The 27,393-nt window shown below is 42.1% G+C and overlaps 2 protein-coding genes across 2 annotated transcripts; one reads left to right on the forward strand and one right to left on the reverse strand.

The window, feature by feature from the left end:
• The first annotated feature begins 187 nt into the window (after nt 1-187).
• Gycbeta100b (guanylate cyclase soluble subunit beta-1-like) lies at nt 188-26,739 on the forward strand. The gene is made up of 14 exons (XM_076780180.1): nt 188-305; nt 499-572; nt 6,366-6,466; nt 8,071-8,189; nt 9,939-10,094; nt 10,546-10,699; nt 10,897-11,051; nt 13,012-13,140; nt 13,248-13,330; nt 16,629-16,799; nt 17,451-17,688; nt 18,892-19,032; nt 19,416-19,573; nt 25,395-26,739. Exons 1-14 carry the CDS (start codon nt 303-305, stop codon nt 25,522-25,524), a joined length of 1,812 nt encoding a protein of 603 aa, XP_076636295.1. The 5' UTR covers nt 188-302; the 3' UTR covers nt 25,525-26,739.
• Nucleotides 20,795-24,535, reverse strand: Stops (SOCS domain-containing protein stops). Its single transcript, XM_076780312.1, has 2 exons — nt 24,323-24,535; nt 20,795-23,422 (listed from the first exon to the last, which is right to left on the reverse strand). The coding sequence occupies exons 1-2, from the start codon at nt 24,450-24,452 to the stop codon at nt 22,518-22,520; spliced, it is 1,035 nt and encodes a 344-aa protein (XP_076636427.1). The 5' UTR covers nt 24,453-24,535; the 3' UTR covers nt 20,795-22,517.
• Nucleotides 26,740-27,393: the final 654 nt, after the last annotated feature.

Genomic DNA, 27,393 nt, shown 5'->3' on the forward strand with positions numbered 1-27,393 from the left:
GTCTTCTAAGTATTCATCCGGTGAGTAATATCTTTGGTTCCGCGCGTCGGACGACAGCAAAGCGGATTGGCAGCGGAAGGGTGTAGGAGGCGCGTGGAGGGCGTCCCGACGCCGGGCAGACAGGGTTGGCGTGTAGATGGCGCAGCTGGTAGCCCCGTAAAATCGATACTTATCGTCTCTGGCGGAAGGCAGGCCGACTTTCCAGTACGCGGCTCGTGTGCACGAGGTAAACACGGCTCCTATGGCAATTAGAATGGAATGATACGAGGGGTGGCCTTTCAGTCAGCTTCTCGACGATCATCATGGTACGTTGATCAACCCGGAGGACTGTCGCGGCGACGATCGCGGGATCATTGGGCGCGTGTGACGCGAGGGGATCGGTTGACAGGCGGACATTAATGACGATCAGTGAGCAAACGCCGCGACAGTTCTCGGTTTCGATCTCGATCACGCGTGGATCGCAGACGCATAGCATCTCTGTTTCTGTTTTCTGTGCAGTACGGTTTTGTGAATTACGCCCTCGAGCTGCTGGTTGTGAAGACCTTTGACAGCGAGACGTGGGAGGCGATAAAGTAGGTAAAACGTGGGCGCGCGGGTTTCGCGCCGACTCGCTCGACCCTTTGTGCCCACTGGCTTTTGTTGTTCCCGCGTATGCAGTTTTCTTCTCTTGCATGACACTTTCCACCCTCGTTGTTCACGATCCTGGAGTAGATTTGTGCGAGAAGACGGCGCTGGGGCAGAGCTATAGTTGACCGCCAGAAGACGCTACGCCACGTGGTGCGTACCCATGCTCGTGCAGCTTTATTTCGCCCCAGTGCAGCGTGGCGGCGCGTACAGCAAACCTCGATGCATCCGTGACCCGAATCCCCCGGATTCTTTAATTGAAATTTCACCGAACCACCTCTGCGACTCGCCTACGTCCCTCTACGCTCCACGGAATTTATATTGAATTTTACGGCCAATCGGAGTCACAGAAGCGATTGAATTTCTGATTCGACGGTCTTGGTGCAAGGCTGAATGCGCGCGTATTTTTTTGTACAATTCGTTTCGATCGGGGGCCAGGAAATTTTTGGAAAATTGACGGAACGAACGTACGTCGACGTCTTTTATTATCGATACTTATTTATAGAACGGAAGATGAATAATGATGCAGTTACAAACTTCAAAATCTTTAAAATACCATACACCTAGATAAACGAATAAAAGTTGGTTGACGTGACTGTAATTCTGAAACAAATTACGTATTCGTGGACTTAACTATTATATTTCTATTCTTTATATCGAATATTAAACTTTACTATCGTCCTAATCCGAAGGAAAGTTCACTGGAATCAGTGCCGTTTCATAAATACCATTCGTTGTAGGACAATTGCTCGTTCCACACTTACGATTCGTATACCCTTTAATGCCCTATTCTTTTCTTAAAGACTCGTCGTAAAATGTCTCTTGATGATTCCTTAATGCCCCCTTGAGTCTCAATAACCTTCTTACTACGCATCGACCCTCCATAAAGGCGCCCACAGCTTCACAAGCACAATCACGCAGGGTGATGCTCGTAAACCTTCCAACACAATCATTTCTAAAGGTTGAGAACATACTGAACGATTTTTATTTTATAGGCGAAAGCTCTAAGGACATTTTAAGGTTTTTTAAGATGTCTCGAATGGGTCCTAGATTTTCTTCAACGCGTATCTTTAGGACTACTTTATTTTCGTGATAAAAGCGTAAAGAACCTTTCAGAGTCACTCGTGTCTTATTTACTAGACTGTTTATTTAATAATGAACTTACTGTCAACTTTTGGTTCGCTCTAGTAATTCATGATCAATTGCAGGTTTTACGAAGTCAGAGTAAAACGTCAGGCACAATACTGCTCGCAATTCCTTCCACGGCTGATCTTTATTTCTTCCTAGAATACTCTCTGTAAATTGTAAACAACGTAAATTTAAACGCGGTTTGCCTCCAAACTTTCCAACAAAATTACACAACTTCAAGAGTGTTTCATCCATATTAATGTATACCCTTCTCAATAATTCTCAACGTTCGTTGAGAAATATGTATATAAACTTATTTCATCTTTATCTGCTTTTTAAAAAGAGGAAATGTAGTCACGGAATCAGAAAGGTTTGTAGCCACGGTAAACTTTATTTCCGTCCCTTCGTCGGATCAACAAGTTCGCGTAATAAACTTTTGTTTACACGATACTCCGAGCGTATTGATTCAACGACACGTCGTCGAAATATTGGCACGCGTTCCGGATGTTTGTTCACGGAGCGAATCCTTAAATCCTGGATCGTACAATCTGCATAAATGGTTTACCGTTTACAAGGAATCTTGTTACGAGCCCTATTTCTTCTCGACCGTTTTGCAATATCGTTTCGAAACTTAATTTGTTTAATAGGCAAGCATTGCTATATAAATAACTATGTAGTGACGTTTTAGTTTTAAATAGTAGACATTAAAAATGGAAACATCCGTTTTACTAATTCCCACGAACGAATCTAAAATTTGTATTCATTATTCAGAAATAAAATTTGCACGTAGCGTATCGGGATTATCGCGGAACGTATTCGAATGTGGAAACCCGATGGATTCGACGGAATTACAGGCTCGCGGTACACGCGACGGAAATCGTAAAAAGCGTAATTCGCGACGAACGAACGTTTTTATAACGTCGCGTCGGAACTTCTGTCGTGGGTTGTTTTTATTCGAAGAACTCGGTCGCAATTTCTCGTCCGGCAGTCAATGGGAGCTTTCGAGTTTTCTACCGAGATTGCGAGACCACTTCGCGAAACTCGTGATCCACGAAATCTATAAGAAAAGAACGAAAAGGAACAGGCTCAGCCAACTGGCTCGTAAGGCGGTTTTATGCGCTGTAAACGTTCTTCTTGGCAGTAAAGTGCACGGAGTTATCGGAAGGGGCACGTGTTCTGCAAAGACAATTCTTTCTGCTCGAAACATTCTCAAACACGAGCACGAGTTCTACGTGATTTCAGGCCGAACCCAAGCATATTTGGGTTAAATGATAAATTCCCAGAGAAAGCGGTCGCGGAACGTTTTCGATTCTGCGTTTTGAAATACTCTCTGCGCGAAGTTCTCCGTCGAATAAGCGTCACGTATAAATTGCTGCGTGGTTGGTCTTATTGGTTGTCCGTTATTCGAGTAAACTTTTGCCCATCTCTGACCCGAGATTTCAAGTTCGAGTCCCTATTGTCCCTCGCTTTTCACGACTCTCGTATTAGGCAAATTGTCCGGAATAGAAGCTCCTGCGACCGCACAGAGCAGCGACGACGATCGACGATCGACGGTGGTCATTAACGAGGGTTAGCGATTGCGTGAGAGGGAGTATAATTCGGCTAACCGAAAGTGATGTCTGAGGACGTTGAAACTCGATGCGATAGATCGTGGGTGAAACTTTAAATGGACATGGGATGGGGGTAACTGGAGTTTCCACGAGTCAGAATGCTTATTTCAGTTTATGGACCGTTTTCAAATCATAGCTACGTATTATATGCTTGCAAGAAGGTCCTTTGATCAATAAATATAATAAAAGAAAATTAGTGCGCGTCTTTACATATTCACGCTCACGCCATCTGGCAAGACGCGTTTCTAAATCATAGATCTCAACAACTTTCTTCCAGTAGATCACTCTATGATGCGTACAATGATCGTTAAAGATTATTCGAGGCTGTCGAAGCAAAACTACGATGAACAATAATTCGTGCAATCGATCAAACCGCTTTCGTATCTTGTCTCGTTTCTGGTGTATCGATCTCGTATTCGCAGCACGGATCATAGAGTGTAAACAAACATCCAATCACGTTGTACGTTTCCTCTTTATTTGAATTTATGAATACTATTATTTCACCGCGGTGTGCTATCGAGCGAAACGTGGCTTCGTAATATTCAAACTTTCAAAACACGGTTCGTGAAAGCAGACAAAGTTCGTATGGTTTTCATTTGCGGGGATGGTCGCGAAATTACGAGAGAATTCTTATGCATGTCGTATAACGCGTTTCGGATGTTGGAATATTACAAAACCGCGCTTTGGTCGACAGAGTAGCGGAAACTGACAATGATATTTATGTAAATAGAGCAAAGAAGAAGTGTTTTATTTAACGCGAGTATTAATTCTACGATAAATTAAATGTTAAGGAAGAAAAAGCTTTCTACGAGCACTCGTATGAATCACGGTAAATAATCAAGAGTCGCATTGTATTGTACTTGCGGTACAATAAGCAGGGAGAAGAATTACGGTCTTATGGAACATTCATCGTAGACAGAAATATGCTTTCAGTGTCCTTTTATGAACTTCGCAAGAATAAATATATCTTGGAGCCTCATTCTCGTTTCGTTTCATTAGTTGGATTTGCGAGCACGATTCTTAAAGCTTTTAAATCAAACCAAGAAGAATATTTGAATCTACGAGCAAGCCTCGTGAAATACGATACTTCTTTTCTTTATCGTATCTAATAATTACTTCGTAGGTGGTAATAGTTGCTAGTAAAATAGAAGGAGGATCGACATACTACCAAGTTTGATAACAAGTACAAGTCGATGTTCTAAGTGCAGGTACAAGCTTCTTGGGAACCCTCCCAATTCGATTTTCCATCGTAGCGCAGTAATTGCACTCCGCGACATTGTTCCAGCGTGATGCTCTTTCCCCTGCTGGGGGTAATACGAACATACGCACGTCCATGTATCCGCGTTATTCGACAGACACTAAAGAAAGTTGTTTACACCGGGAACTTTTGCTTTAACAAACTACTTTTCTAATTAGTCGACATAATGCACGTATTTTCTCGATGTTATTGCATGCATCATTATCACCCCTTCAAAGATTAGAAAAAAAATACGGTTTTAATACTTTCCATGATGTACAAGTTTCCTTCGTTTGAAATAAAAAACAATTTCGCTGTCGGGATATTCCCTTGTCTGCGAAAATCTAAAGTCCTTTCCTTATCTTCGGGCAATCCTTGCATGTAAAACAGATATTAACCCTTTAACGGTTTAATGCATCTAGAAAACGCTCACTGCGATATCAGCCATCCCCATTATATTTAATACGCGGGTTTCTACTTTTTAAATCGAAGATATTTATTTTTATTAGAAGAAATTTCTAAAGTGGACGAAGCTCGATTAGAAATTGAAATTAATTATTTTACGCGCGAAAATTTTGATAATAAAATCGTAGGTACTCTTTGTCCAAGTAAAATAATTAATCTGTGGCGTGACAAACTCTGATATGGGCACTGTTGTTTGCGAGAAATGCACACCAGAGACACGAAAATGTGGGTTACCTCTGTCGAGTACGATATGACGATGACTCTTGAAAGCTCGCCCAAGAGGGGTCACTTTAGCTGTTCTAAATGACGTTTCACGGCAGCTCGTCGCCGACGTGCTTACAAATTCCGTGATTTAATTCCAGAGATCCCATTCGTCCGTTTCGGGAAATACAAACACTTTTGCATGGCGTTTAAGATGCAGGGTATTTTCAAAACTTCAAATTATTCTGGGGGTTCAAAAATTAGAACAAAATACACCGACAATCTGAAGCTTTGGAACTAAAAATAAACTCTTACGTCGATTGTAATATTTTCTAGCGATTGTTATAAGTAAATAAACATTCGTACGAATCGTTTAAGAATTGTTTTCGTGGCATGCTCAAGTCGAATTCCTGTTTTCATTTGGATACAGGTCTCGAAAAATTGCAGAGAAAAAGCCGAGGCACGCGCGGCGTGACAGCTCATATCCATGTCAAACGCTGAAGTGGCTTTCAGCCTTACTTGGTAAACTCAATAGAAACCGCGAAGAGGGTTTAGCAACCTGTTAAAATACTCGACTTTTGCCAGACAGGAAGTATTTATTTTGTCCAACGCGTCAAACCGAGTAATTAATTTCCCTGCGACACTCTCCTTTTGAACGAAACGCCACGACGCGGTAAACAATCCTTTCGCTAATTGCATAATCATACTTTCATCTATTAGAACGTTTACATAGTCGATAGAAAGTGCCAAGTGTTGTTATCCGATTAGCATAATAATGCGAAACGACTTTAGAAACTTCGATAAATTCGATACTTCTTTCTTTAAGTTCGAGGTCGCTTTACACATTGTGTTATCGCGAGATCCTTACCAATTACATCGATATAGTTCCATAATTCCTTCCCCGAGCAATAACTTATAGTCCCAGATCTACGGAACGATCTAATCCTTTCGATGAAAAGCTGCACGTGTGTTCTACGTTTCTACGTAACTTTCTAATGTGTCTTTTCCTTACGCTTCTGTAACTGCGCTAGAAGTCACGAATTGGAAACGAAATTATGGGATTTAAGCAAAATTAAATGTTTATTTATTTGTTAACGCAGGAAAGATGCGGCGGTTAACATGGACGGCCAGTTTCTGGTTCGCCAGATCTACGACGACGAAATTACGTACAATATTATATCAGCTGCTGTCAATCGGCTCAGTACGTACATTTTTAGCGTCAATAGGAATTTGTTACTCCAATATCGCAGTTTGAGAAAGTTGATTAAAGTTGAGCAACCCGCTGAACCGTTTCAGGTATATTAATTTTAAGTTATTTTACATACTGTAATTCCATATCATTCTCGTCACGAATAAATACACACGGAAAATCGACGTGGCATAAAAACAGTAAGTGTGTTTCACGCGACACACAATCCGGGAAGTGAATTTTAGAGGCCAATCGTGTCTGTCTCCGCTATAGCAGGCTCGAGACGAAACGTGATTCACTTTCTCATCGTTCTTTTCTTCGCTGCTTTCATCTCGCCTTAGGCCCATTCTAGCCGCTAAAGTGGCGATCTCAGCGAAGGAGGACCACCTATGTATTTCATACACACTTTGCCCTAATACCGAATGCTCCCGCGTCTATAACACAGATCCAGTTTTATCGTCGAATTCAGTATCGACTTTAGAACGAAACTTAACTCCCTTTCTTCTCCCATTCTTCGTTCACTTTCTCCAGTTATTATTAAACTACCGAACTGTTCAGATATTCGACGAGTCCCATCCCTAACACATCAATAAATTTACTATAATAGTACTTTGAAGGCGTGGCTATACTCTTGGAATTCTTGACCAGAGTTTCGAATACTTAATCGTGTTCCCAATATAAATTCTCTCATAGTAGCTTCCTTGATTTGGATGTGTCATTAAGGTCAAGCAATAATGGTCTCCGATGATACATTGTCCATTTAAATAATGAATCAGCGACCTATATATTAACTCCCAATTTTTCCCTACTGGTTCTGACTCCCCCAGAATCCGGTCAAATATTCACGGAATTTCGAAAACGTTCGACCTACATACACCACTGGCCAAAAATTATGAATCACTGTGCGAGTAAGAAAAAACAGGATCTTTGCATGGAAATTTGACAATTTTGTTCTATTCTTTTTCAGAGAGATGATCTGTTTAACACTGCCTTTTCGTTGCAAACGACACCCTTAGTTTTAACGATGGCCAGACACATTCCACCCTGGCAATGAAATTTTCAACCACCTCTTATTTTATATTGTTCCATGCTTCTCGTAGTAGTCGTCAAACGCGTCGATGTCGGATGGTGAAATCGGATATTACAATGGAGCTTTTCTCATAAAAGCTCCATTGGGTTCGAGTTCGGTATTGTCATATTCTTCGGATCTCCATCGGTCTCTTTTTATCATAAGTATCCTTTACGTAACCTAAGCATGCGCTTGAGGTCGTTACTTTGCTGGATAATAAAATTCCTGCTTATTAACCGTCAGCCTTTTCGACTGCTGATATTTCGGTAGTAATATTCAAATGCCGTTATTTTAATTTTATTCATAGAGTTTGTATATTACAAAAATCTAGAAATTTTCCAACACAATATCCTTCACGCTAGTTTCAACGAAAAAACATTCACTTCCTTGAATTTGCGCGTCGCGTGCAAAGTCATTTTGAAATTACGTAGGCGCGCGAAGCGCGTGAAATTGAATATTCTACGGCGAACGGTGTGCTCAACTTTAATTGAATCGACGATTTCGAAATGCACCAAAGACCCGAACGAGGTGATCGCGTGTTTCTCAGATATTCCAGCCAACGAGATACTGGAGCTATTTGGGCGGATGTTTTTCGAGTTCTGTCAGGATTCCGGATACGACAAGATCCTCCAGGTGCTGGGAGCTACGCCCAGGGACTTCCTGCAGGTAAATCGCGCGTTGACGTGTCGTTGGAGCGTTCACTTTCGCGTCGAGCGAAATAAGATTACCTCGGGCGTCGCGCGTGCGGCCACCGACTCCGAGATTCTTGCGATTCCGTTTCCACGCGGTCTGCCAGTGAAAGTCTTCAGGAAAGATGACACGTAGCCAGATAGACCATAATTCTTCGCGAACGTACGGTTCGTTGTCTTTTATTTATTTCTACGTCCTTTCCTCGAAACCACGAGCACCGAGACAGTACGAAATATATCCTCTTCTGCCTAAATTGTGCCGTCAGTCGAAAACTGTGTCGTGAATTTAAACGATTAAGAACCATCGAATACCTACGTTGCGTACTTCAGATATATTTCGCATACGAAATCATTCGAACGTGTCCATCTCTGCACACGCACCTGCAGGTTGGAACCTGTGGAATTTTCATTCGAGCATTCCTCGTGCAACGCTTTCGATGCATTTCTAAACGCTGGATACGAAACCCAAGGAAACTCGACGGACGGGTCGCCGATTGCCGCAACGTGCGGCTGAGTAATTGGACAAAAAGCGCGTAAACTCGTTCTCGCGGACGGAGTACGAGCGCGACGTTATTGCCGGCTCACGCCGAATTTTTTCGTCCGTACGAAATGGCTGAATTCTCGTGGCTTTTGTTTTAAAACGACATTCAGGTTCTTTATCAGTCAATGTCGACGGAATTTAAAACGTGGAACACGGTAAAAACTTGTTATTGCATAGAATTGAAATATCGCGTGGCACGGGTAAAAGTTTTACTCCTCGTTCCGTTTTTTTATTTTCCTAGTTGACTAAAATGGAAAATACTTTCGTTACTTGTTACGTTTCCTCGATCGCGAGTGAAATCGAATTTCATCCAGTAATGAAAACTAAACTGTTTATATTTGTCATTATATCTTGGTACGAATATTATAATATTATTGGATCAACGAGATTCTCCCGATGAAATTGAATGCAAATACGATCTCGTACGAACTAGTTTCAATCATACGTGTTTGACGAGTGGTCCTCGCTATATTGCCGCGAACGTATAGCGAGTAATATGAAAATACAAAACGCTGTGATCCCGATTTTTTCTCATTCGTTCGGAAGATAAAACTGAACATCGTTTTCAAACAAAGCTGTATATATTTTCGAGAGACTATCAATTCGATCGAAAGATCGGAATCGGAAACAAGAAAGATGCTTTCTTTTTTCTCGAACGAGTGAAACGTCGGAACACGTTTGTGGAAAGCGTACCGCGTTGAAGTAAAAAGAGCGAAATATGCATTTGAGCGGAGTGTAACATTGAATAAAATCACGCGCGCGTAACAAGAAACTTCTGTCGTGATGAACGCGCGCAATGCGATTAGCAAATGGAACGCCGTCGCGGAACGAGATTACCATCGTGGCGTTTTTCTTCCGCGAGGTTTCATTTCCGGTTCTCCCCGAGTCAAGTGTCACGTGCAGACAGTTTGTTCTTGTCTCGTATCGAACTTAGATAATTTACGTTTCTACCGTTGGTGTTCCACACACCGTGTGTCGTTATCGAAATTAATAGCACGCTCGATAACTAGTTAACAGATACCCTGATACTCGATCACGAGCTTCGAATCGCCTGGTCGAAATATAAAATGTAATCGTTGGGGCCGAGGTACGGGCGAGACACCTTTCGCGTCTGATGAAATAACGTGCTTCGTTAGTTTCAATATAGCGTCCGCTTAACGAGAGTCTGGTGACGTTTAATTACAGAATTTGGACGCCCTTCACGATCATTTAGGCACTTTGTACCCTGGAATGAGGGCACCCTCTTTCCGATGCACAGAGAGACCGGAGGATGGTGCGCTCATATTGCATTATTACTCCGATCGACCTGGTTTGGAACATATCGTCATTGGCATCGTTAAGGTATTTTAGGAAAATTGTTGCGCTGGACAAGACTGTAGACCAACAGTCCTCAAACGTACTTCCGTTAGTTAATGTTGGTAGATAATATTATTTATGGGTTGTTCGAGGCTTTCGCGGTCCGAGAATTTAGTGTTAATACCGGTAAAATGGAACGGTGATTATCGCCTTCTACTTGCCATTTTGTAATAATATAGTTGCAAGATACATTATACAATTTTCACCAAAAATATTGGGATAAGATTAACTACGTATATTGACTTTCATGTAAACAACAGGCACCCTGAAATAATGACATTTATGTCAATATTACGGGTCGCGATACACGTTTTTGTTGGCTCCGGTTAAACGCGAGTCGAATGGACAGGCGCTCGCTATTTAATTTTCGTCGTAACAAATTCGTTCAGGCGGAAACGAACCGCGATTAAACGAGTTATAACTTTCATCGCCATAGACCGTGGCGAAAAAGCTTCACGGTACGGACATAGAGATGCGGATATTGAAGACGAAGAACGAGTGCGATCACGTGCAATTTCTGATAACCAACACGTCCGGTCCGGGGGTCGTTTCTAATCCCATGATCGCTGAATTGGAGACTTTGTCCGTGGGTGAGCGAACATAACATTCGATACGTCTGTTAAAATGAACATTTGAAAACAGAATCTTCGTAAAAAGTTTTAATCGAATAGTTTCTAAATCTTTCGCTGCATGGCCACGAAAAGTGAACAAAAAAAGAACGGAAATTCTGTTTTTGTAACGACAAAAGATAGTTTTGGTGACACTTTTGTTTCGTAATCTGCTACAGAACCAAAAGTGAGCCCAATGACGTTCTGCCGAGTATTTCCGTTTCATCTGATGTTCGACCAGGACCTCACCATAGTTCAAACCGGGTGCACCATAACTCGTGTCATACCTCAAGTGTGCTCTGGTAATTGCAAACTGAACGACATTCTTCTGACCGTAAGTTTCGACAATTTATAAATCCGACTCACGAACCGTTAAGAATAAAAATTAACTCTCTAATGTTAATAAATCGACGTGGACTAGGTTTGTACCAATGAGTTTCTAATATTTCATCTTTTATTTTTGTTCTCACGGTGACTCGTGCCTCTCGTAGGGTGTTTACACGGTGATTAATCTCCTCTGGTAGTTCAACGTGAACATCTAGATCAAAAGCCGAGGAAAGAGCGTTGTATGAACACAGAACTTCTTAGCTTTATCTTTCCAGTTACAACAAGTTGAAGGAAACTGTTTGACTTTATCTGATAACTACTATGGTAGGATTAAACTTTACTTAGCTATCTGAGGCCACGTTTCCGAGTGTAAATCATTTCATGAACGATTCCTATGCTGGAAAGCTGGAGAAAATGCTCATGTTATTTTAGTGTCCAATTTCATTTACACCACCAACGAACCAAAGTAAAAAATATACATTTGTCCCCTGTCGTACACGTTATTTTATTGCTGTAATAACGATGATACAACAATTCAAAATATTCCCGGCGTTTTTCCGGTGCTGAGTCTACGCCATAATTATAATCTTCCATGTAAAATTTCTCTCTGCCAATGTCACAACGTAGGTCCACCACAAAAATCACTTTAATTTCAATTACGTGGGTGGACCGTTCGTATAACGAGCAACGAGGAATCGATAATCGTGTTTTATTTCGCGGAATGCCGCATTAGTTAGCGTGGGCCACGAAATTACGTTATTGTCCGACACGTCGTGGCCACTGGCTGATATAATTCATGCGGATTCCTACGCGCGCGATCATATATCTTTCAAATGCGGTCTGTTTCAAACGATATGACACGCACCGTCGGAATAGAACCATTTGACTTCATTTGCATAGCTGCTTGTGCATGCGTTCGCGAGCATAATCAATTATCCGCCCATTATTATTCCCCTGTCGTCGTCTCTGAAATTCACCGTCGAGATCTTAAGAAATCCCCGAGCATTAAGGGGTTCAAAAAATTGCAACACGGAAGCTCCGAGGGTTCCAACATCAAATTTTTGTTATATTTTATTTCTATGAAATTGAACGGTTGAATAATTTATTCATTTAAAGTCTTCGTTGTGCAACTGCGTAAAAAATTATAGCTGTTTTCAAGCCTAACTTCGATATAATCCTCATTCTCTATTAATCTTTAACAACGTTCCACGAGCTTTCGATCCGTCTAAAGAAATTTCATTCCTCGATGTTGAAATATTCGTGAATATCGTTTCAAACATTTCCAACGTTTGAAAGTTCTTTTCAAATTTCCGGTATATAGTAAAATGGTACTGAATCTATATATTCACCAAACAAAGAACTTTTTCTGATGAAAAACTTTCTTCGAGATAGGTACAAATGTTTTCCTCAGTTCTTACCGTGACTTTTTCGAGTACCATCATTATAAATCATCTGTTTACCGTCACAAGTACCTATTGATTTGGAAAATGGCGCCCGTTGCCTATCGATTTCTCAACGAAACACATTTTTACCCCCCGACTCAATTTGTTTCTGTCATTCGGTGAGTGGGGAAAGCAGACATCGCGTTTCGCAACTATGCGAAGTCGATGGAGCGATCAACGGCGGATGTTTGAGACACATTAAACTTAATTACAAACTCTCTAGCAGCAATGCGACTAATTATAGCAATTACCGCTTGTAAATCATCTTCGTCTATTACCTTTGATCGTTCGGGACGTGATGCTCCATTTAAACCAAAATTTCCTGATTGTAGTTTTCGAAACCGCACTTCACACATTTCAATTTTAATTACACCATCTCCATACATTTTACACGACTGTGTACTTCTTATATCACTAGCGTTTCTTTGATATTTATTTATCCGTGGACATTAGACGAAACAATAATCAATCATTTGTTATCCGTTCGCCTCGCATTTAAATAAATCTGCAGCTTTGTTCTCGTAGGTCAGGCCGCATTTAGAGTTAACGTTCGAGAACATATTGTCCCACATAAACACGGTGTACGTGCTGCGAACGAAGAAGGGTGTGATGCGTGTTAACGCTACCGAAGAGTACTCGTGTCTGCGCTTGAAAGTTAGTACTGGTGTTCTGATGCAGATGTACGCTGCAGGGTGTAATTTCTAGCTGCATTTATGCATAAACACGTACCGTTGTCACGACCAAGTTTGTTGCTATTTCAGGGACAAATGTTGTACATTCCCGAGTCGGATCTAGTCGTCTTTCTATGCTATCCCAGCGTGATGAATTTGGACGACCTGACCAGGTGAGATTTTCAAGCGGAATTATTACATTTCGTCCACTGTACGCTCCACGTTATTTAAACTTATTTTTATTTGGATTTAAAATTTTCTGTTGCTTCGAGCACAAAGAGCCGAACAAACGTTGAATTACTGTCGCCATAGAATTGCGAGCGGAGGAAACATAATCGCGTATTTATGCGCTCACCGAAATCCTACCAAATGAGCAGTAATTTGAAAATTCCCTCGGAGGTGTGTTGCAATAACGAACATTACATGGATTAATTTCACTATTTGTTGGGGCGTGTTCAACCGCGCTACGCCTCAATCGTCGAATAGTTATTAAATCGAATTTCAATCAGCGAGAACAACACGTTCCTGTTGCAACGATCGGTCAACGCGCGAACGCGTCGATCAGCGCGTTTCCCGCTCAACGTTCTGAAACCTGTAAAACCGTCGACGAGGCGACGTAAATCGACGTAAACATATGGCCATCGCGAAGAATGTGACGCGACGTGTTTCCTAGCTTGCCCCTACACGATCATTCGTCTAAATTATAAATGATCGAGAGCATTGTTACCGTTCTTAACTCTCATACACGATAAGGTAATGGCGTACCGAAGTTGTTGCTGGTAAATTCTTGTTTCTTGTCAGTCGGATTAAAATAAATTTTAATTTCTGTAACGAGGCGGCGTATCGTAATTTATGAAACGTTTGCGGAAAGGTATTCAAATTTACAGAGCATTTAATATCGATTAATTTGAGTAAAATGGCTCCTAACGTTATACAAGGTATTTCCCGATCAAGTAAAAGACGCAACGAAGGGCTCGTATCCGCGAACGTAACGCGAGAAACAAAGGCAGGGGTTGAGGAATAACGCGTGATTGGGTAAACGAAATAGCTATCAGTATTCAGCTCGGTTCCAGGGCTTAATTGCCAATCCGATTCGAAAGAAACAAATCGTTCCACGATTCTCGGACTGGGAACTTTCCCCTGCGGATCAGAAGTATCTGGCTTTGAACGCTAAGAAATACGGGAGAGAACGAAACGTGACGCCATGACAGCAGACTTATGCGCGGCACTCTATCCAGGTCGTTATCGTAAATCGACGTAACGTGTTTTTGCGGTAAGTAGGCTCTGCCTATTAATTCATCGTAATATATCCCCTGTCTATGCGCAGAAAATATTTGTCGTCGATAGAACGATGATAGCGGGCCATTCAATGGTAACAGTCGCTAGAATGGTAGCTTGTTTAATTCCTATCATTCTTCCCCAGTCGTACAGGGTGTTCCAGTAATCGTGGTACAGAGAAAAATGTTCTTCTATGATCGAATATTATTTTTCGGTTAGTAAAGCTTACAATTGCCTCTGTTCGAGGATAATCTTCGCCCCGGTGCCGTTCTTGTTGTAATTTTAATTAGTTCATCGCCACCCCCGCAACCCTTATTCTTCGTTTCGTCTGGTTTGCGCCTCCAGTGTCTCGTTTCATACGTTCCGACGCGTATTCCCTCGATCTCTCGTTCACCGAGGTTTTCGTCGCGCGAATACGCGTACACCGACGTTGAAAATTCGATCATGTAATTGCTTCATCGCTTGCTACAGCTTTTTGCGCGTTCGCTCGAGCGTTCGCCGCTCTTCTATCGCCGACGATTAACGCCCAGATAATTCCCACTGTAGTTAGAGTTGGCGGGGATTTATTCGAGCAGAAGCGCGTCGAGGTAGTTAGCGGATAAATTTAAAGCTCTTAATTGAGTTAGCTCCTATTACGCTACCTGTTTACTGCGATAACTTTCTTTTGTGCCGCGAACAGGACCCCGTGACGTCCTGCGAGCGTTAAATTAGACGCGACGACGACTGTTACGCCTATGCATGGATTTACATCGGCGACACTTCCTGTCAAATTTCCCTGCACTCGAATACTCGAAAATCTACGCGATAATCATGTATTTTTACGTTAGATTTTAACGAATAAATGAAGTTAAAAAGCAGATAAAACTTACTGCATCGGCTGACAGATCAGAATACGATAGAATTCAATGAAAGCAAATCGGTGAGTTGATATAGTAATACGACGCCTGGCCAAGTCGATTATTCCACTTGCTGAACCGAATAGTCCCAGGCCTAATTTACATAGCGGCAGCACGTAGTAAAAATACGATCGTTTTAAATTTTCGCTCGTGTAACCGATATTTTCCGTATTCCCACGTTGGTCACGATCCGTCGACTCTCGTTCAACGCGCTTCATTTCCCATTTTTGCGTGTCCCAAGTGTATGCAAGTGAAATTATTGTACCGCGTTATTGCGTAGCTTCGTTCCCTCCCTGTTATCGATGGCAAAATGTGAATTAGTTATTCCAGAATGATCGAATACCGGATTTGATATGCGAATGATTAACAGGTCGTGTTACTGTCAGGGAATACCTTGCTGCATTTTTAACGACGACGTTTGATGGGAAGTTATAAATATCGTATCGTGCTTCAAACGATTTAACCAAAAGCAGGGAATAATCAAATTTTATTTATTACCCCGATATGCAAATGTGCGATCAAAATAGGAGGCTGAAGCTCTCGAGCTCTAATTCGAACTGAAATATTAAATTCATACATGTTCCCGAATTACGAATCCTATAAGAATTTTTAAATAGAAATTGCAACGATAATATCGACATCTTTGTTGCTCTATAAAAATAGTAGTATGTGGAATGAATAATGTAGCAGACGGGGTCCTTCGTTTAGGTTCTCCGCTATTCTAGTCTATAAATCTGTCTGTAAATCTTGATAGACTGCGTCACGTTTTCCGTGTATTTATAATCTTTTAAGAACTACTAGAAAACTTTCGAACTGCGAAATTAATCAAATTTCTTGTCTTTAACGAGAAGTTAAATCCCTCTTTTCGAAAATAATCCACCAAACAACACCGAAATCGATCAATTTTCCATAACCGATTGCATTGAATATTTCCAATTTGTTTGGTCAACGCGTCGGCAAACTCAATTGACCCATTTATTAAGATCAATAAAAAACAATTAAAATTTAATTGTAACAAATATTTTGGCTGCGTTCCAGAACCTGAAAAGGGCTGGAACGCAGACAAAACGCCGATAGGAAATATTTTTTGTAATTAAATTTTGGTAAGTTATATCGATTGTTATAACTGGAGCGATTCGTTGTATCGTTACATTTAATTTAAGCGATAACGTCACTTACTCCGAATAATATTAACGTGTACATTTTCCAAAAATTTCTACCAGCCGGAATATATATTTTCCGAATAGATGCTGCTTAAAAAATTGATTTGTTTATTTTTCATGCCTCTGGTCGTCAGACGGGGTTTGTATTTGAGCGACGTTCCCCTTCACGACGCTACCAGAGATCTCGTTCTGATGTCAGAGCAATTCGAGGCTGATTACAAATTAACGAGGAACTTGGAATTGCTTACCGATAAATTGCAGCAGACGTATCGCGAACTTGACGGCGAGAAGCAGAAGACCGACAGGTAAGGATTTCCGTCGGCGTAATTTCCTGATTAAGGAAATCCCCATTGGCCTCGTTTGCCATTTATCCTGGCGTGATTCTGCGCGGCCGGGAGGGGTAGTCGACTTTTCCTTCGCCTCGGAATTTCTTTCTTGACAAGATACTCTTTCCCGCCGGAAATTGGATCCCGCTTTTTTCATCGGGCACCACCTTTGAACTCCGTTCGTTTCGACGACCGCGACAGTCTGGGAAACGGCTAGTGGGTAGTAAATACAGGGTGTCCTATTTTACACAACGAATGGGTACGTCTCGAAACGTGTAATTGGATTTACAAATATCGAACACATGGAAACTGATGGTCCTCGAGGGTCTCGTTACGAAATTCCGGGAATAAAAATATCAAAGACGCGTCAGAGTCGAATACAATTGTGGATATAGTAAATATTCTTTTCGTCGAGTTTGAACGGTGAATAAATCTCTGAAGCGGTCTCGATAAACGAGTACTGTATTAAACGAAAGAAGGGAGAAACGGGTAGATCTGTTTCGCTGGCTCGTTAGAGTAATTCCATCGGGCCGATCTCATGATTTAAGGGGCGAACGAAATTAGCGAGTCGCTAGGCTCGTTCCGTGATTAAACGAAGTTCCATTAAAAGTTTTGCGTGTTCCCCACAAGGTTACTGTACTCGGTGCTGCCCATTTCCGTGGCGAACGAACTCAGGCATTCCAGGCCGGTTCCAGCGAAGAAGTACGATTGCGTGACTCTGCTGTTTTCCGGAATTGTCGGTTTTGGGGCCTACTGCGCCGCTCACACGGACTCGAGCGGCGCCATGAAGATCGTCAACATGCTCAATCAACTCTACACCGCGTTCGACGTGCTCACAGATCCAAAAAAGAATCCCAACGTCTATAAGGTAAACACTTATCGAAGTCTACTCGTGTACAAATAAAATACATTTCCGTGACCTAATATAAAACTATTATAACTAGAATAGAGTCGCGAGCGATTACAGCCTCCAAACAGAATGTTAAACACTTGAAACCTAGAGAAAGGAACTCGAATTGAAAGATCGATAGAGCCGTGGACAGACTACAAATTACCGTTGAACAAGATCTAATTGTAATTGTAAGCGAATTTGCTGAGGCACTTAATTCGGCTCATTCCACCGTACGCAGTCGCCAGAAAAAGAATGGAAAGAACTGCAAATACGGCCAGCTTTGGTTACGCGCTGGGGAGTTCCGTTCCATCAGGAGAATGCGAGGTTGCGCGTCGCGAAAAAAGTTACACAAACTGCAAAATTTTAATTGGGAGATCGTGGTCCACTGTACTCGTCGGACACTGTTTCGCCAGAATTCCGCCTTTTTCGACGTAAGCAAAATTATCTGGACAGGGCAACACGAGACAAAGGGGCAAAAAGAAATTTTATTTAATATATTAATATATATTCATGTTCATATAGAATAAATTGCGTCGTAGAAATATTTTCGGGAGATGCTTTCGCCCGGGATGAAAGTTTCCCGTTCTTAAAGCGAGGCGTTTAAAGTGCATTAATGCACCGCTGGAAGCAAGCCGGAGGAAACACAAATGGTTGTCGTTCTTCGCGACAATGGCTATTTAAATAGCAATGAAAGAAAAAGAAACTTTTTATGCCTGTTGAAAGTTCTTTTCATTCCACGTGGCACTGGAACTGGGCAAAAGTTTTCGTTTCAATTCGCGAGGGGATTAAGAATGCAGGGGCGATAAAAGGATTTTGCAGGCTCATATTCGTTTTTAGTCAGCTCCGAGACTAAATCGGTACAAACATTAGTTTCCATCTGAAAATAGTAGGAATTGAAATTTACAGATTTCAAGTTCTATATTCTTTATATTATAATTGAAAAATTTAAACTGGTATTTAGACTTCGACGCAGCTATCTCAATCGAATAGTGTGTTGTAGGATAATGGGTACGACTGTTGTGCCATTACAGAAAGATATCACTAATATTGATTATAGCGGTCTCGGAGCGGTATTAAAAGGCTAAACTAAGATTCACGGTATCCATTATACGCCCGACAACGGATATATTTGAATTTACGAGAAGGCTTGTTAGTACTGATCCACTTTGGTCGGACTAGGTCGAAACTGTTGGTGACAAATACATGGCCGTAAGCGGATTACCGGAACCATGTCGTTGCCATGCACGATGCATCGCTCGCTTGGCACTGGATATGATGGATCTGGCTGCAGACGAAGTGCAGATCGATGGCGAGCCTGTGGTAAGTCTTCGTATTTTTTTACGCGATCGTTCCCGAACTTCTATCCGAAACTTTCGCGGAGAACCTTCCCGGACTACATCGTTATCCTTTTTATTCGGTTTCTCACTTTGCAATTTTTATCGCCAAAGGACGTAAGGTGGCTTAAACAATTTTATTTCGTTCCTTGCGCGTGTATTGAACCCGACTTTGCAGTCTCTTGAAACGCAGCGATCGGCCGCATTCGATTATCCGTAAAAAGAGTCTTGTTCTTCTTCCTGAACGCGCTCTTCCTGTTCCTGCGCGAAAGCTTCCGCCAGACAACGTTAATGCGATCGACGTGACGAGACTGCGGTACCGTCGTTCATAAAACGATCGCCGATATCGTGTTACGAACTCTTTTGCAGAAAATCACCATCGGGATCCACAGTGGCGAGGTCGTAACTGGAGTAATTGGCCACCGTATGCCTCGTTATTGCCTGTTTGGAAACACGGTGAACCTCACCAGCCGCACAGAAACCACCGGCGAGCCTGGAAAAATAAACGTCTCGGAGGACGCGTACAGGTACAAATTATATTTCGTACGAGATTACTCTCGTTGTTACTCTCTCGCAATGTTGTCTCTCTTTCTGCAATTAAATCGAGACCGTCGGATTTCGCGTGGAAAGGATCGATCGGGGACTTTGTTCTCGGAACTAGTTGAACTCAAACGAGCGGCTCAAATTGTTTTTTAATTACACGGACGTCGGTGGCTCGACTCGACGGTTACCCACGGTTCGAAAACGTTATGCTGTTAGAGGAAGTGTTCGAAACGAAGATTAGGGGTCTATGTACTTTTGTCATTGCGAGAAAAAATGACGCAAGAATTTATTTAAGAAAAAATCCTCGATGTATTGATTTCATTCTTTTTCTAGGTGTAAAATCTACAGGACATACTTTTAGAGAAATGAAAAAGTAATCTTGATTATTTTAAGCAATGGAAATTGCCCATTAAGCGAACCGTGAAACACGCGCGCAGCGTGTCTGATCTTAATCTGTTAAGCGGATCGTTTAATGGTACAAGAGAATCTGTAAAATGGTTTATTTCGTACAAACATGTTTTGTATATAACCTTGCACGATCGTTTGTTTCGTAAACGCGAGCATAGAAGATGTATCATTTTTTGTCCACCTTTGAATTCGTCGGATAAAAACAATAAAACGAGTCGGTACGAACGTATGGCGCGTTCGACCTTGTTTTCGAATCACCGCCATTTTCGCGCTCCGATATTCCTTTTGGCAAACCTCTGAACTGTTTGCAACTAACGCCTGAGAGATTTCGAACGCATAAAAAGATCAATAATCAGACGTTCTTGCGGCGACATGAGAGATGGTCAGTTTGTGGACTTAATGTACAGATAAGCAGATACAAGTAGGTCAAACGGAAATATTGCTGTGACCTGAGAACAACAACACATATATACGAACGCATTTTTTCTGTTTTATCGCTTCGAAACGTTGAATTATTTCCCAAGGTTGATCCCATCGATAAAGAAACATGCCGGTACACTGCATACCACTTTAATTGTTTGCGATCCGATATACAGTACACCATCGATTATCGAAACGTCGATTAACTGAAACGTTGAATTCGTGAAAGCCTATTATCGGGAAGACGTATTATCGGAAGAAACGAGGTTAGTCCTACTGCCCTACTCTTAAAACGTTCGAATTTCAGAACAAATCATTTATTTTCTCAATGTATGCGATAATCGGGAAAGTTGGGAATTTTTAAAAATTCAAGCGGCTTCAAAATCGTAACTTTCAAAAGAAAGTTATTTTTATTACATTATTCTTACATATACAGATACAACCAAATTATTTCAACTCCTCTCGTCGAGTCTCTTAACCAGTAATACCTTATCTAGTTTACATTTCATTTCCTCCATGTATCTCGTTCATTATCTTAATTGAGCTACAAAAACGAGATTCATAATCTGCGCTGTACAACCGGGTAAAATGTATTTCATACTCGATACGCTGCTGGAGTTAATAACGGACGCCTGCTAATCGTGTCCCAGGGCATTGTTACGACAATAAATTGTTTAGTACATTCAGTTACACGAGCAACCAGAGAAAAATCCCCACGGAACTGCGAACGGACATCCATCCAGGATATTTATTAGACGCACAGGGATGGGTGTAGGATTTCATGCAAAACAGCAGTCGTATCGATGCAATGTCTGACAGTCGATCTCCAGAGCATTTTACTGTTTCTGTCGTTTGTCGTGAGAATCGACTCCTCCTGATTGACAGATCGTACGTCGAATTCATTAAACGTTTGCAGAGACTCCTATAAAATATTGAAAATCAAATTTATTACCTGTGCGTCAGGTGTCTCGAAAGATTTATACGCTTGGCTCTAGCAATCCATTCCAGTCGGCCCGTTTCGATTAACTATGTCGTAATATTTCATAATTATTGCACGCTCCAGCGGCGAAACGTCGAAAAATAAAAGATTCACCAAAAAAATATCCACGTACGCATGTAACGAGTCGATAGAAGCAAATTTTATTTAAATTTCTATTTCTATAGGCAATGACCCAATCATGTATACAGAAATTAAAGTTCATTGATTGAAATTTCAATTTCAGCTCTGGCATTTAATATGTGAACACTAACTAACGCGTACGAATGTTGTTAAATAGTGAAATTCCTCGAAGACACCGCATTAAAACAACAGCCATTTGTCTCTTTGCTCATTAAACGACTGAGGTGTATATTCGTGAAAGTTCTGCATAACAATGTTTTCGCGACACACGCATTATGCAGAAACTCGAAGCGTCCGTGATACAAAAAAGAGTTTCTCTGATTCCCAGGATTCATTAGCCTCAGGATATTACAGCGTATAATTATCGCGGACCTATTGAACCTGACTTTCCCTTAACTTGGTGCGAATTGTCCTCAACCTACTGAATCCAAGCGGAAACGTCATTTTGTTACGATCAATGTCAAGCCAGTCAGGATTCCGAAATGCTTAGTATTTATTTGTCTCGTGTTTCAATGCTTATCGCGCGAATTTTCCAAATTTTTGTGTTCTTTTCCTGCTTCAACTCGATTAGCCGATTTCTATAATACGCGAAACGCCCCGTAGAATGAAATTCCAGTGAAAAGTTATTGGACGACTTCAAGGTACTTCGGTCGGTGCGTTCAGTCGGTGCACACATATCGCGCGACGAACTTCGAAACTTGATTCCGCTGAATCGTATGGAACGACACGTCGAGTTTCAATTACAGTTTCAATGAACTTCGAGGGCATTCTAGAAACTGCCTGCAGCTTCGAAATATTTTATTCGGAGAGATTCATCTTACGTAGAAAAATCGAAACACGTCATGTCAATTGTCTAAGCTTCCAATAGTTTGGGAACACGTTTCTAATATCTAAATCGAAATAGAAGACGTCCTAAATCAGTCTCAAGAGGGATCCATCGCGTCCCATCACGTACACCTGGAGCTCAAATCTGAAAACTATCAGTCGCAAAGGAGGTCGAGGTAGTCCCTCAGCGACACTGGGATCTCCAAGGTCTTTATCCCATGAGGCAAGGCCCAGTTCTCGAACAGCGTCTCTCTGATGCGACAACGACACAGATGTCTGAGTTCTGGTGGACTGAGACCACTTCGCTCTGGTGGTACCAGGTTCTGTTCCACCAGATTCGGGTACTGTTCGTACAGGGAGACGCTGGAGACCCCACACTGGTCAGCTATGTGATTGGGCGTCTTCACGAAGGCGGTGGTCACGGTTCTCAGCACCATTCTCAGACAGAGGAGCAAGGGTGCGGGATAGACTACTTCCTGTTTGCCTGGCAGAGGGTCGTACTCGCTGAGCCTCGTCAGGAGCATCTCCAAGGGCGTTGGAGCCAGATTGTCAGGTTCTACCGAGGCTCCGTAACGTAGCATCACCAGAAGAATGTCAGGTGAACCGTGTTGAATGGCCACCCTCAAAGGCAACGCCTGGCCATAGGACTCCATGGGTATGTCGATCAGACGCCGCTTCACGGGACACGACTCGCATCTGTACTCGAGGCGTCCAACCGTAGCGTGGTGCAGGAAATACATCAACGCTCGAATGTTCTCCTCGCGGTCCTCGAAGTCGCTCTTCCAGCCAGACAGGAAGTGCGTCACCCGTGTGCCAAAGATCGCGCCTACCAGTATCCGCTCGAATGTCTTCTCGCAGTAGAAAATGTCGTTTAGTAGTCTAGAGACGATCTCGTTGTTGTCGAGGTTCCAGTCGAAGCAGAGCTTCGCTGCCACGTACAAAACGTTGTGGAACTTGCCCAACATGCAGACATAGCCGTTCTCCATCATGGTAATGTTGTGGTAGCGCAGGGCCGACATCACTATTCTCTCGCAGACGTCCTGCTTGTCCAGATTCTCTGCTGTTAATTGGGAAATTTTTTCAGTAAACTTCGCTGCTAGGTTTCGAATCTGCAGTCAATCTTATCTTCGCAGAAACACCAATTTCTCAAATATCGTTTCTAGTTTTATAAACGAGTGAAATAAATTGAAACGAATGTTTTTTTTCCACGTTAGGAAGCTTCCCGAGAGACTGTAATCAATATCTCAAAAATTGTGCGAGATAGAAGATCGATATTTTCCAGAGGTTGGTTTCTCAGCATCGTCGTCCCATGTTACACGTTTCGAAAAAGAAATAGAAAAGTACGGGGTTGTAAGAATCGAACCAGGACACCGTGAAAAATACCAGCACCGAAGAAACCGAGAGAGAATCTGATGGAAATCTAAGGATAGTCGCGCTGCATGTTCTTCGAATGGAGACTACGAATATTCGTGTGCAATCGTGTAGACTGGTTGACGACAACTTTTTCTTTCACGAGCCGATACTTTCGATCGCGCTGCGTCGAACCACCGTTTTACATAATTTTTTAAAGAAAGCAAAATCATACGGGACGACGATGCACAAGTTTCTCCCGCGTATAACATTACGCGGGATCACTTTCCTTCCGCTATTCCCGATCGAGTCACTTTCATGCTCGCACAATAGAATTTCTAGCGGGTCGCTGGACGAATCTGGCAGTCACTGAATCGGAAAAATCTATATAGGCGCGTCGAAACGTTCCCGGAACTTCCAAAACACCGTTAGGCGTACGGTAAAATCCTGAGATTCTCCTATTAATGTCTTCGACTTTAATAATTGCGTATCAGAAACACGGGAAGAACCTAAAGTAGAACTATGAATGTAATTATTCGCGGCACCAAGAACTAAATGGCTTATTAGAACCGCATATAATGTCGCCAATATCGTAATCGGATATTGTTACCTTCCGCGCAGCTATTTATCACATCGGAGAAGTAGCTGACCAACTCGCGACGTTTGTATCGCGAGGCCAGGCAACTGCGCTCCATTTCAGAGAACAGCTTGTCGAAGTAGCCGTCTATCAACACTTCCATCTCTTCGGGATCGAATGGAAACGTTCGTCGAACGACATGCACTAATTTCGCGGTCGGGAACCGATCGTGCAAGTCAGCGAACTGCTGTTGTTCGCCAACGAATGGACGGCCGGACACCGAGAACAACCAGGGAAACGACGGAGCTCTAATTCGATTAGATGTTAAATAAGTATTTCTATGGCTTCCTCAGTGTTCGTCCCCCCTGAGCAAAAGTAGCGATGACGCCGCGGTAAATATTTCACCCCCGTCGAACGGTGTATAAACATACCTAATTAAGTGGGAACGTCGGCTCGCGGCAATTACCGATTTCCAGCGTCCAGCGAATTTATAACATCCTGACGGCAGTAAATTACGCGATATTTCTCGCCGTAGCGGCCTACGACTGTGCAGGCACACTTTCCGCGCGAGTGTACTCTTAATGGGAATGTATTAATGTGATTCCGAGAGCCCATGGGTTTGGGGTCACCCGTCACTCGACAGTTCTGACTGAAGTTATTGGTAGAAATGCAGCTCGATGCTAAATTGTCGATAATTTTAGAAAATTACACAGAGAACATAATGTTAGCCGCCAGTTAGCACGGAAAGCTAACAGTTTTCGGACGCGTTTTTCTTTACGGAATGAATTTTTATTACAAATCCTTTCTTTTGTTTTAGACGAGGTTCTGCAGTCTTCCAACTAACAGCACTTGCTGCATATGTGGAATAAATGATAAATCTTCTTTGGATTATGATTTAATATCAACAAATTGGTATTCTTGATTTTCGTCTTATTTTGGCCTCGACAATCTTCCATTAAAATTTTTCTCAGGGTTGGCCGAATACCCTGTATAACTTGGTTGGAAGATAAATGAAGCAAACCTTCTTCGGACAAATAGATACCAATTCAAATAAATATAATACACAGTGTCATAATAAAAGTGACACTTTGCTCGTGTGTTGCAGATATTTATGCATGCCCGAGAACCAGGATCCACAGTTTCTGCTGGAATACAGGGGACCTGTGACCATGAAGGGCAAGTCGGAACCCATGAACGTCTGGTTCCTGTCCAGAGAAACGGAACTGGCCTCCTAAACTCACGAATTGCTGCAAAGCAATCGTTACTAACAAGTTACCTTTGTAGCAATATTTTTGAGACTCCACACTTGCTCTTCGTATGTTCGGCATATAGCGTAGGAGATAAGATTTTTACGGTTCTAACACCCCCATAAACGATTACACGATCTATGGAAGATATCTTTCTAACTATCGCAATTTAACTCTAAGACGATCCATTGTTACGAATACAACGCGTGGAGCAATTTTAAACTTCTACAAACTTAGATGCCATCGCTTTGACTTCCGGTGCCGCTTGAAGCGCCCACGAAGCTAGGTTCCGTCGAATTTGAATTCAGTAATTTTATTAGACAATTGCAAATTCCTTTGTATCGCTAGGAACATTTATTTTCACAAATAATTAACGACTGCCTGCGTTGAATCGAGAGTCCAAACGTTCTCCTAGGCTGAAGCCGTGTCCAGACGACTCTAAATCGAACGTCTACGTCCACTATTCAAATTAATCGCAATACCGACAGAGATGAGCACAATTTTATTTTATTTACAGATAATTGAAAGCATAACGTGGTCTGTGACCATTTTCCAAATGGTTTATTTAACGAGAAACCGATAAACGGATGTTTACTTTGAAACTCGCATATGCGTACAAATTTTGCCTATCTCTGATCTTCGATTTCGCGACGTGTTTACCAATTGTAAATGTAAGAAGCAATCAAATATAAGTGTTGCTCGAAGGTATGCGGAATTTCATTTCCCGTTTTCGTCGAGCTCGATGCCATTGTCGATGGGCCATCGACGACCAGCGGCCGCACGGAGGTCGCGAGTGTGAAATAACCTCACCCTTAAATATAAAAAATAAAAAGAGAGAAAGAGGAACGAGTATGGCCAGGCAGAGCTCGATGGAATGTTGGACGCTGAAAGGTGTAACGGAACCTGTTCTACTCCCAACACGTCCCACGCACGTCGCAAGGTCAATACATCGAACCTCGCGTACAACACGATCCCCGATACGGCACAGATTCCAACAGTCACTTTTCCTTCTTTTCTGCCAAAGAATATCTCAATGTACGACTTACCTTACGAAAGTAATATCTCATTCTTGTTAGGGGCTAGTTGCCTGTCCCAGTTCTACTGAACGCGCAGGTAGTACGTCGAACTTGGTAAATAATGTATTACAAATAAGTTGCATTGTCCAACTGTGGTCCTGAGATAGAAAATATTGCGCGAATGCAAAAATTGTTTCGTATGTTTTTATCCTCTGCACCATAAACTTTGAATGGGACTAACCCATAAATATATTTCAGCTTTCATCGCAATTTCTTTACTCGTGATGCTATAATAGATAACAGAACATTTCGTTTACAGGTAGGCGAAACAGGTATGCGTATCAGACTTTAAAAATTGAATACCGTAATTTTGAAATAAATTTCTTACAGTATCTAGCAGTGTAGACGCGTAAGAATTGTTTCTCATTCTTTAGAACTTTTATTTCCTCGGCGGGCTGAAAAATGGAGGATATTTGTGTAAGTGCCCGTGTACGTGTGTCGTATCGAACGACTATTCGTGCGATATTGCGCGCGCGAAACAAAAAGAAAAAGAAACTAAAATTCCCAAGGAGTTTATTACGGTTTCCTAGACACGCTTGTTGCATGTTATTTTAACTGTTTATAAAGTTGCTTATTCAATCGCATGCCGCGGTAAGTGGTATGCTGAATACAGGTTTCGCGTTGTGGAAAGAAAGGCGAACACCACCCAACTGGTTTACCGGGTGAGGTATGTGGAAAATAAGGCCAAATAATAAAGAGTAAAAGAAACATCCGAGAGTGTGGGATCAACCGATCGATGCCAATAGCGGTGGTTTGCATCGAAAACTACAGGATCTACGGG

Source organism: Colletes latitarsis, chromosome 1 (genome assembly GCF_051014445.1).
Source record: "Colletes latitarsis isolate SP2378_abdomen chromosome 1, iyColLati1, whole genome shotgun sequence".
NCBI classification, from domain to species: domain Eukaryota; kingdom Metazoa; phylum Arthropoda; class Insecta; order Hymenoptera; family Colletidae; genus Colletes; species Colletes latitarsis.